Raw genomic sequence first — 11,955 nt, 5'->3', positions numbered from 1 at the left:
AACTTGTCCAGTGCACAGAGCTCAGCAACCACCTCCCCTCCATGCCACGGCAAGATCTGTTTATCCCGGAGGGGTGCTGGTCCTCTAGCTCCTTTCAAACATATTGGGGCTCACTCCAACCACCGAGTCCTCTAGCAGGGTTTTTTCTTTCCTATCCAAATCTGCAAACACAGCTTCGGGAGGGAGAGGATCTATTCTGAAAGTAGCTGAAGAGAGCACTCAAAGAAAGGGAGAGGTCCAAAACCCTTAAAAAAAGCAAAAAAAAAAAAATCATGGATATAAATATGGTGGCAAGTGAGACAAACCAGCCAGGCAAGAAGAATACCAATGGGGCTGCCCCGAAATGGACTCCTGTCAAACTACCTAAGAAAACTAAAAAGGCTGTTGTTTTTTTCGAGGTGGAGATTCTGGATGCCAAGACCCGGGAGAAACTCTGCTTTCTGGATAAGGTAAGGCACTGGCTTTGCATTGCCCCCATCCCACCCCTGTACGAGCGTTAACTGGCTGCACCCAGAGCCGTTTTTGAAGCATTGTGGATGGCAGTAGATGTGGAAGTCCTCTGCTGGATAAGGAGTTGAGCACGGTGAGGTGGATATAGGGCTTCTGATTTTAGATTTCAGTTGATGAACACAGATAAAATGCCTTCCAGTGCAAGAATAATTTAATTTTAATGTCTGTTTTGTTTGACATAGGTATTTATTGGATGCACAGCAGAAAAAGCTCACTTTTTCCGACAACTGTGTGATATAAATATGCATGGTTGATTCCACAGGAATTTTGTTTTAATGCCTTCAAAGAACCCCTGATTAGCTGAAAAATAAACACCTACATTCACAATTTATAATGACCTAAGAACAGACACCCTAAGCATATTGAATATAACAGGACAGGCACAGACAGGACTGTGATGAGAGATTCTTGTGGAGGGTGGAAGAACTGGGTTTTACGTATTCGGAATCGCTTATTGGTTTAGTAAGATAATGCACTGGGGCTGCATAAAGATGTTGATGTATTTCATTTTGAAAGAGAACCTGACAAACACTTCTGCTTCCTCCACCCCCCTGGCAGATGCATGGAACAGTCTACAATTTGATTTTGATGTACTGTTCAGTTGTTTAAAAAAAAAAAAAAAAAAAAAAAAAAAGTCATAAGGGGGCTTCACAGTTGGATGGATGGTGGGGAGTTAGTTTTGGAAGGACTCCATCTCTGAAAACCACACAGTTTATTTTGAGGTCTGTGCAGACAGTTGCCACAGCCAGATTAAAAAAAAATAAAATTAGAATCCCGCAGTCAGACCTGAGCTTGTGTTTGTGATTGTTGGATCGGTAGGCTTGCTTTCAGCTGCAGCATTGCAGATACCAGAACACAGTTGAGGGGGGAGGGTGGGGTGTATTATAAGAATAGCCATACTGGGTCAGACCAGTGGTCCATCCAGCCCAGTATCCAGGAGCAGCTTAGTATCCTTTGGGAGCTGGGTGGCTTGGTGTACAAGAGGCCTGTAGGATCCAGAAAAGAATACTAGCAACAGCGTCCACTACAGTGGGAGTGATTCCCACTCCGCTCGTCTGCTGTCAGGTATCGGGTTCCATCGTGGTGGCCCATGGCTTCTTCATCCTTTTGTGGTCTGCCCTACCTAGCCATAGCTAGTTCTAATATCTGCTTGGAGCACATACTTTCTGGCATTTTCCTGTGGCATGTTCAGCTTTGCGTTGCAGCATGAGTGTCACTGACATCCTGCTAAGCATGTGTATTGGGAACACACCTTTTTTTTTTTTTTTTTTTTAACTAAAATTCCATTTTATGTAAATAATACCCACCCTATCCAGCCCTGTAAATTAATTTCTCACCCTTCCGTTCTAGACTACAGGCATAGCACCCAGGGTTTTCCCAACAGTAAGACAGTGACCCTTAACCAACCTCCTCTAACCCACAGACACCACAACAAGCACCTGTTTGTTCTACCTTGTTAGCAGTTCCTAAGCGCAGATTAACAGGTTGTATGGGCTGTTTTCTGTAAGAAATGGTATGCTTTTTACAGAAAGGACCACACTTCAAACATCTGAGGCCACATTGTACTACTGTGGTATGTAGTGATGCCAAGTAGACTACTTGTGTTAATAACTTATTTACAAAATGTATACACTGCACAATCTGTAATCCTTGGCAGTGTCTAACTTAAAATACAATAAACACAACCAAAACCATATAAGCATCAAATCTGATCAATATAAAACATTCATTGGCAGCTCCAAATGCTTGCTTAAACATGTCTTCAATTCTTCTTTTTTTAAATTCTCAACTGGATTAATTGTTCTTGAACCTAAAGGTAAGGCTTTAGGGCCATTGACCCTTCTCTAACTTAGCATCTGTGAGTTGGAAATGAACAACAATTTCAGTGGAGCTGACTTACCTTAAATTGACACTCGGCTTCACACTGGGGTTTTAGCAAGGGCTGCAAGTTCTGGAATTAACGTGGACATTCACTGCACATGTTTTAGTCCAGTGAAGTGTTTCTATTTCCTTCCAATATCTATAATGACAGACTAGGGCTCACCAACTCGAGAATATCACTCTACACCCCATATGATGCACTGCCTTTTGTCTCCACCTTTCCTGTTTTCTCTCTCTTCACCAGTTTTTTGTATACTTTATGCATGCTTGGGAAAAGGATTGTTTGGGGGTTTTTTTGTTTTGTTTCTTGGGTCTAGCATTTTCCCTCCTGCTTGGTGTTTTTGGCTCAGTTGGAGCCAGCCTTTGCCCTGAACCTGCCTTCATGATTTTCCCTCTTTCAATTTAGCCTAGCTACGACAGGGACTGTCCTTGGCTAGAGACTACAACTGAACTACCCTCCAGAACCCAGCCAGTGTGGCCCTCGGGTCTGGCCACCAGGTGTAGATATTAAGCGATGGCAGAAACCTTCATCGCTCAGGAGCTGTGTGCACTGTCTCTGCAGCAACACTTGCCCCATGTCCAGTTTGGAGTTTGCATAGACTGACAGCAAATAACTAGAGCAAAGTCCATTTCATCTTCCCTTCTTGTAATATATCCCACAGATGCAACCAAAACTTTTTGCTTTCATCTCCTGAATTCCATTACTATTTTGCTTCCATAATCTCCCCAAGAGATCATTCCATGCATTCTTGACTGTTTCTGGAAAGAAATATTTTCTGAGGTTACTCTTCCTATAGTGATAGCAATGCATGCAAATTTCTCTCATGCATAATCATCATGGATATCCTGAAAACTTGGCTGGCTTGGTGAGTCCAAAGGACTCGGCTGAGAGCCCCTGGTCCATCATATCCGTCCTCTGGACACGTCCCTTCTGTGTTTGGGTGGGTGCAGGACCGCCAAGGGGGGGGGGGAGGGCAAAATTCCCCAAGCTCAGTGCTGGCAAGCTTCTTCTTGCAGCCTGCTTCCGGGTGTGTCCTCCCCTGCTCTTGCGTGCCGCCCAGGACCCGTATGATTGCATTAGTGCAATATCATATTCCTTAGCGTCCCTCCGGACCGGACCAGGATTGGACTGATGGGTTGTGCTCGCCTACCAGCAGGTGGAGACTGAGAAAAAACTCTGACTCTAGAGAGCCAATAGGAGCCCTGGCCATGTGACCTTAGCCCCAGTATTTTCTCAGTCTCCCAGCAGGTAGGAAGTGAGCCCATTAGTCTCTCTCCTTTTCTCTTTAGATATTACAGATATTTGTGATAATTCTTCTGTGCCTGGAATCTTATTTAGAGGCTTGACAGGGTTTCCTTTCTCTTCTTTCTTTGACAGCCTCGGGGGTGTTAAACTCGGGTGTCTCGAGTCCACCCCCCTTCCTCCCCATCTCCCTGGCTTAGCAGGGAAGGGCCGTCCCTTTCTCTGGAAAGGTGTACCGTCTTTGGGAGAGGCAGCCACTTTTAACAGGTAGCTGCTTTAAAAGAATTAAATCAAATAAAAGGAAATTCAAAGAAGCAGCCTTTCTTTCCCCAGACTTCTAACGAGCAGGCAGCTCCAGTGTTTTATTATGATTGAGGGGTTATAAAAAAAAAAAAAAAAAAAAACAGAAGAAAATAATTCAGTATCTGTGACTTTAAACAGCGATTTTTCTCGTCAGATTTAATTTCCTCCATTTTCTTGCGTTTTGGCGGCGGCAGTTTAAACAAATGAAAAAAAAAAAAAAGAAAAATGTGCGAACCGCGTAAGCGCGGCCACCTGTTTTTTCCGATATGGCTTAAAAGTTCAAACAGCTGCTGTCGGTCAGCGTCGCGCAGTTCACGCAGCCGGAACGTGTAAATTTTGCTCTCCCTTCAAGGTTTCTTCGGGTCCGGTGCTGCCTCCAGTTTTTTCGGGGCCTTTTTCGCCGGCTGTTGTTTCTTCGCCGTTCCGCTGGGCTCCGCTTGTTCGGAGGTGTCGGGCGCGCTGTCGACGATCGCCACAGGGCCAGTGGAGCGAACGGCGGCCATTTTGTTTCTCCCTCCATCTTATCAGTCGGGGATCTCTCTGCTGAAGGTAAGGCTGCAGTTCATAGAGCAGTTCGGCTCCAAGATGTGTATACTTTTGTATGTGCTGAACGGCGTATTCTAAAATGCTCTTCACATCAGCAGGCAATATTTGGTTGAAAGGGGGCTCCTTTCATATATGAATATATAACAAGCTTTTCTTCTTTTAAATTTCTATGTATCACGGGGCTGTTAACACTAGTTTTTTCTGGTGCTCAGTCATTTTTCATTGCCTGGTGGAAAATCTACATCTTATCATAATATCATAATTCATTTCAAGCATTTTCCTCAATAGCTGTAGTATTATACAGTGTTTTAAGAACTTTAGAAACTTTCTCTATAGGCATAGAGTAAATTTCTGTCTTTCTCATTCCCTGGTGAATAGGACTACATTGTCTAAGAGTCAATTGATTGGTACTTTGCAATTCTGACCATAATATATTAGTTCCTTTCAAGCATTTTACTCCATGCCTATGATGTTATATAGTGTTTTAAGAACTTAACAGACACTCTCATTGGCTGTAGTGTTATACAGTGTTTTCTTTTTCCGACTTTAAGAAGCCTTCTCTAGAGGCATACAGTATATTGTTCAGATGCCATGGGGATATATCAGCTCTTTCATATTCTCTGAGGGACAGTCCTGTCTACCAAGCAACCAATCACTCAGCTGCCTTAGCAGGCATGCTTTATTCATGTCTTCCCTTCTTTTCCAACTGCCTTGAAGCCTCTCATTTTTCATTTTAGCTTTCTTCTGGTTTTTACAGGACATATGGTCACTTAGAGAATAAAGTCATCCTTTCACTTAAAGATAGTGGACGGTCCTCAAACCATCTACTCGTGTTTGTCTCTACTCTATCAGTTCAGCATTGGCAGATTATAAACATCCTGGTTTGGTCCAGTATGCCTATACATACCATCTGCTATCTCTTCCTCTTCCTTAGAGACCTGATGTTATATCAAGCTTTCTTGAATTCAGATACAGTCTTGTCTACACTGCCTTCACCAAGTGGCTGTGGCACAACTTCACTTTTTTCGTTACAGGTAATTTCCAAGTTTGTCCTTTTTCATTTTCATTCTATGCGCCTTCACTCCAGAGTGTTCTTTCAATTGGAAGGGGATTCACTCACTTCCTGTGTATTTATACCATAGGTACATAAGTATGGTTATGCTGGGTAAGGCCTAAAGTCCATCAAGTCCAGCATTCATATCTAATGGGCATAGGTACATAAGTTTTGCCATTCTGGGGAAGCTCAAATGTCCACCTTTCTACAGCCAGAACAGCATTAAAGAAAAGAAAAAAAAAAAAAAAAACCTCTCACGAGAGTATCGAACAGAAATCTCTGCTCCAAAAGCAAGGCTTTGCAGTAATTCTGCAAACTAACGCATACAATATTTGCCATGGCTGTTCACCACTAGGAACACCGGGGACCCTGGGCCTAGGTTCGGTGTTTTAACCTGAAACAAGCTCAACATTCATATCTATTGGGTGTGAGTCTGGTACTACTACTACTACTTAACATTTCTAGAGCGCTACTAGGGTTACGCAGCGCTGTACAAATTAACAAAGAAGGACGTTCCCTGCTCAAAGGAGCTTACAATCTACATCTCAGTGAGGGAGGACGCATGACCGTGGTACGTGGATTAGTGGTATGTGGATTAGGGAGATCCAAGAAATTACAGGCCGGTGAATCAGACGTTCATACTGGGACAATTTTTTTCTGTCCGGAGCGTACTACCATAGCTGGTGGACTCCTATATTCAGAACTTTCTATATTCAGAACTTACCCAACTATGGAACGCCATAGAGATAGGGTTGGAGTTTGTAGCCCTATTTAACTGGTGTCCTTGGTCACCCTTCCTCTTCTCCTCAGGATCCAGAGAATGGCTAGTTTTTTGCTTATGCATTAACCGGTCATTTTCAGCAGTACTCTCTCTTCCGTTCTTTTATAGATCTAAGAGGATGTTCATTGCGCTCTTAGGGTCATTTCATTCTTACCTAGACGACTGCCTAATTGGAGAAAGTCTTATCAGCAGAGTTCTCAGGTCACGCACCGGGTGTTGCATTTCTTACAGTCTCTAGGTTGGGTGGTGATTGTAGCCAGGCCTTTTATTTGATCTCTCATCAGATATCTCTGATTTTCTCTTTGTTTAGTCAGGTTGGCGCACAGTCTTTTGTCTCCTCTGCAAACACCCCAGTTTATATTTTTCTTGGTGACCTTGGGCCTTCGGCCATTTCCTCGCTCTATTCTGCAGAATGCAATTTTACTTTCTAATGCCCAAGAAGGAATTTTCCTTCATCCTATTGCGAATCTCAGGGTCATCAATCGCACTATTTAAGTGTCATCTAGTTATCTCAAGAACCTTAGTTCTGTCATTGGGATGCTTCGTGCAGTACACTTTTTGGCAGAAGCTTGTTTGTATATATTTTTTTTCTGGGGGACCTCAGCAATTCGTTTTACCTTCGGGTGAATTTTGTTTTCCCTACTGACAAACAAGGCGGAGAGAGCTATGTTGGTCCTTGCCATGGCAATGGGTTATGTTATCCGCCAAGGAGGAGTTAAGAGTATACTCTTGAGTTTGTACTCATTTTTTCTTAGTTGTGTCACCCTGCTTTTAGGTGAATGGACTCTCATTTTTTCAGCCTTACTTCCTCACTGCGACACTTCAGGGCTATCTCTTTTTGCCTTCAGGCTCATGAACATTTCTTGCTTCTTCCGTTCAGCAACAGTCTTGACGGAGACAGGGACAGATGCCAACGTCCAGCAGGGGTTTTTCAGCCTTCTTTATGCGTTTCTTCCATCATCTCACTAGGTGTTTACGCAGAACCAAGGCACCCTTCTACATCCGGACCCCCAGTCACTCAAACTTATGGCGTGGTTACTGGGTTTGCAACATCTTTGATATTTTCGCAGGAAGTACTTCAAGTTTTAATTGCTTCCAGACAGAAATCTACATTAAAGTCCTATGAATCAAAGTGGCGACGGTTCACTCTGTGGTACTCCTCTCGCCACTTCATTCCACAAACAGTATCCATTTTGCATGTTTTGGAATATCTTCTGCATCTTGCGAAATCTTGTCTGTCTTACTCATCCATTAGAATTCATTTGGCAGCTCTATCAGTGATGCATGATACTGTTGACAACCGCACGCTTATGCAGCATCCACTGTCAAAGCGGTTTCTTAAAGGAGTCCTGCACCTGTACCTCCCGCTTCGTCCACCAGCTAGGTGAACTAGGTGAACAGACTCTTAAAGTTCTGTTTTCTAGTAGCCATAACTTTTTCTATAAAGTTTTCCTCTTCAAGCAGTGTTTCCCAGTAGCCATTGCAGCAAGTAGATCTATGTGTGGAATACTTCTACGGTTGGTAACTTCTTTTCGGTCTGCTGTAGTTTAAAGTTTTCACCTTTCCCAATCGGTTTTTTCTTATTGGTTTTGTCCTTCTAGCCAGTAGGCGTAAAAGTTTTTCATTGTTTCTAACCCGCTATATCGCGAAGGATCAAGGAAATGAGAATGTCTATTTCTCTTCTCGCTGAGAGGGCAGTTCCACAGCGTATTACAACATATTCCACAACTTCAGAAGCGGGCTCTATTCTTACTACGGCAATTTTTGGTGCTCTCGGTGCACATTGGTAAGTTGGCAACTTAGTCCTAGTTTCATTTTATTTTGCTCATTGGGACACACTACATGTTAGTTGTCGCCAGGTGGCCTATGCAGCATGAACATTTCTCTGCAGTTTTCATAGGGTCCCTCCCTTCAGATTACTGCTTTGGTACTTCCCATCAGTCCAATCCTGGTCCGGTCCGGAGGGACGCTAAGGAAGGAGAAATTAGATCTTACCTGCTAATTTGCTTTCCTTTAGTCCCTCCGGACCGGACCAGGCCCCTCCCATGTTCTCTCTACTCTTTAGCTTCTTTTATTAAGTAGGAAGTGTATTCATTCCTTTACGATTCGTGGAACAATACTATATATATACAGAACTTTACGTGGTCTATACCACTTCTCTGGTGGTTGCTGGTGAGCTCAATTGCTGGAATCTATCTATAAAACCTTAAATACGCCATACCACTTCTCTGGTGAGAGTTGTGGCTGAGCTCAGTTGCTGGAATATCTATAAAACCTTAAATATGATTTACCACTTTTCTGGTGAGAGTTGCTGGTAAGCTCAGTTGATGGAATATATATAAAATCTTAAGTGGGCCATACCACTTCTCTGGTGAGAGTTGCTGGTGAGCTATATTACATGTGAGCCATATCGCTTCTCTGGTGAGAGTTGCTGGTGAGCTATAGTACAAGTGAGCCATATCGCTTCTCTGGTGAGAGTTGCTGGTGAGCTATAGTACAAGTGAGCCATACCACTTCTCTAGTGAGAGTTGCTGGTGAGCTGTAATACATATCGGGCCATACCACTTCTCTGGTGAGAGTTGCTGGTGAGCTCTGATACTTGGCATTGCCGAGTGCTTTGTGGCTGCTAGGATTCCATACGGCACAGAAGGTCTTTCTTTCTTTCCTGCTTTGTTATTCAAATACTGAGGCTAAGGTCACATGGCCAGGGCTCCTATTGGCTCTCTAGAGTCAGAGTTTTTTCTCAGTCTCCACCTGCTGGTAGGCGAGCACAACCCATCAGTCCAATCCTGGTCCGGTCCGGAGGGACTAAAGGAAAGCAAATTAGCAGGTAAGATCTAATTTCTCCATCATCTGGGTCCTGACTGCTGGCACAGACAGTGGGAGCAGGTACGCAGGAAGCAGCTTGCCGAACCTTGAGCCCAGGCCCCCCCTTGGAGGCAAGGACAGAAAGGTAAGGGGGCGGGTGGAAGCGGCGTTGCAAGTGGGGGTGGCAGCTTGCGGCAGTCTGGTTGTACCTCAGGCCTGGCTGTGTCTCTTGGCGGCTCTGGGTGGGTGCAGTGATGAATTTTACCCCCTGCTGTAATTGCCAGTGCTGTCTGCCTACAGATCCTTTTCTGCAGAGGCAGCTCAGCATAACACCAGAGAACCTTTAAACCTGGAAGCAGTATTAGTGACATTAGATATGGAATGAAACTTCAGTGAGCAGAAGGGACCATGCCCAAAGGTCTGGGGAGAGCAAGAGCTACGCACTGGCCACTGCTTCCTAACACAAAGGTAATGCACAATTTTAGCTGCTCAATGCAGTAAGCAAATAGTATGCAAAATACTGCTTTGTCAAGGTATGCACTGCAAACATCCTCCCTTCCTGTCAGTACATGAGGGGGGATTGGCTCACGCACTGTTGAGGATTGAAAAAGCCAGCTGAACTCCCGGTTCCCCATCCCTCCTCCCCAACACGGTCCCCCAAAAATCCCTAGTGTACCACCCCCTCTCCCTAAAACAAACTCTGCACACACATAAGGGAGGTGGGAGCAGTACCCACTCGCCCTCTAGATCCTGAGCTGCCCTGCTATGGCAGATGGACCCCAGGAAAAGGATCAGTGGGGAAGGGGGAGATAGGCCAGGTACCAGAGGCATCAGAAGGCATTAAAATGTCATTTTATTTTAACTGACAGTTGGCATTTGTCCAGCCTTCAAGGTTTCTAATTCTTGTAGTACAGATGAAGCAGATGACATGCTGTGTAATGGAAAAAGCTAGATATAGGTCTCTGCATTGTGCACCCCATCTCCCTGCCCCCTCCCTGGCCTGTTGCCTTTGGCTGGTGTCTCACACATCTTTTCACACCTTCAAATCCTTCCTGACAGATTGTATTGCGCAGGCTAGGGCTTGATTAGCCACCATAGCAAACTCCATCTTCCCAGTGGGGACTGAATGCATCTGCAGCTACTGGGCCCAGCCTGTTATATGGTGTATCTGTGGGGGTAATTGGACAGACTTTATTATATTATTGTTAAATGGGAGAAAGATCAGTATTAATAAATATACTATAGATCCCATATAATACTGACATTAAACCAGAACAAAAGAAAAATGTAAAGCCTATTCTCCGAGGACAAGCAGGCTGCTTGTTCTCACGACTGGGTTGACGTCCGCGGCAGCCCCCACCAACCGGAAAAAGCTTCGCGGGACGGTCGGCACGCAGGGCACGCCCACCGCGCATGCGCGGCCGTCTTCCCGCCCGTGCGCGACCGCTCCCGCCAGTTACTTTTTTCCCGCGACTGAGAGAGTCGTGTTTTTGCAACTCTCTCGTTTCAGCCGCCGGAATTTTCGACCGCGTTTACGCGGGTCGTCGCTCTTGGCCCTTTTGGCCTCTTCTTCTTTCAGTTTCGTTTGTTATCCAAAAAAAAAAAAAAAAAAGAATTTTGCGCGTGTGGAGCACGCGCTCCTCCTTTTTCCCTCGCTTTCTAGCGGGGACGCCTCGTTGCGGCCTAGTGGCCGCTCGGTCGGTTTCAATTTTCGTGGTGTGATTTTAGCCACCATTGCCGACTTTGACTTCGCCGACGCGATTTTTCCGTCGATGTCCTCGAAGGTCCCGAGTGGATTTAAAAAGTGTGGTCGCTGCGGCCGGCCGATCTCGCAGACCGACACCCACGCTTGGTGCCTCCAGTGCCTCGGGCCGGAGCACAATCTCAAGTCGTGTGCTTTGTGTCTCGGTCTCCGGAAACGGACTCAGGTTGCGAGGCAAGTTCTGCGGGACCGTCTTTTTGGAACTTGCGCCGGCCCCTCGACGTCGACCTCGACGGCATCGGTATCGAAGGCCGGTTCTTCGGTACCGGTATCGATGCCCGAGACATCGGCACCGATGGCAGCGACCCCAGGAGAACAGGTCCCGTCGGCCCGCCGGTCCGCCGGCGAGAGTGGGGTAGAGAGACCGCGTGGGCAGTCGGCCCCGGTCACTCCCTCAACTCGTGAGCCACGGGACCGAACCCTGTCGGACCCGGTACCTCGAGACCGAGGGGGATCGACCTCCTCCTCCTCCATGCCCTCCGGCACCGGTGACGTGCACCGGAAGAAGGACAAGAAGCGCCGTCACCGGGAGCCCTCGGTGCCTGAGGAGGTGTCGACGCCGAAGCGTCATCACAGAGAGGAGAGATCTCCGTCGGTGGTGGAGGTACCGACGCGTCGGGGTTCCGGCACCTCGGTGCCGTCTCCTGGCCCCCAGCAGCTTCTGGCACCGACACCCTTGCCGGCCCCACCGCCTTTCTCGGCAGCGGGCCTGGACGAGTGCCTCAGAGCCATCCTTCCGGGGCTCCTGGAAGGGCTGATGCGCCAGGCTGTGCCGGCGCCGGGGGTGCTTGCGCCCTCGGCGCCGATGACTGTGGCGCCGGCGAGCTCTAGCCCGGCGCCGGGGCAGTCGACACCGCCGCCGCTTGCGGTGCCGGTCTCGACAGCCACGCAGGTGGAGTCCCCGTCGACGTCGATGGAGGGAGCTCCGTCCCCGCCGGCGCGGGAGTCCACCGCTCGACGACACCGAGGCCTCGGTGCCTCGACGTCGAGCCGGGCCCGGTACCGGACTCAGCTACATGAGCTAATGTCCGATACCGAGGATGAGGACTCGTGGGGGGAAGAGGAGG

The 11,955-nt window shown here is 46.8% G+C and overlaps 1 protein-coding gene across 2 annotated transcripts in view; it reads left to right on the top strand.

Annotated features, from left to right (window-relative positions):
- TECR (trans-2,3-enoyl-CoA reductase) overlaps window positions 1-11,955 on the top strand; it is a 41,714-nt gene that overhangs the window by 15,934 nt on the left and 13,825 nt on the right. The window contains exon 2 of one of the 2 annotated variants that reach the window (XM_030197122.1): window positions 399-449. In XM_030197122.1, the coding sequence (XP_030052982.1) occupies window positions 399-449 (51 nt within the window). Of the gene's footprint in view, window positions 1-45; window positions 450-11,955 lie in introns of those variants that run through there. The other variant, XM_030197121.1, reaches the window with a different exon arrangement.

Source organism: Microcaecilia unicolor, chromosome 3, assembly GCF_901765095.1.
Source record: "Microcaecilia unicolor chromosome 3, aMicUni1.1, whole genome shotgun sequence".
In the NCBI taxonomy this organism is placed as follows: Eukaryota; Metazoa; Chordata; class Amphibia; order Gymnophiona; family Siphonopidae; genus Microcaecilia; species Microcaecilia unicolor.
The sequence above is the reverse complement of the archived record's forward strand: the minus strand, read 5'-3'. Positions and strand labels throughout refer to the sequence as shown.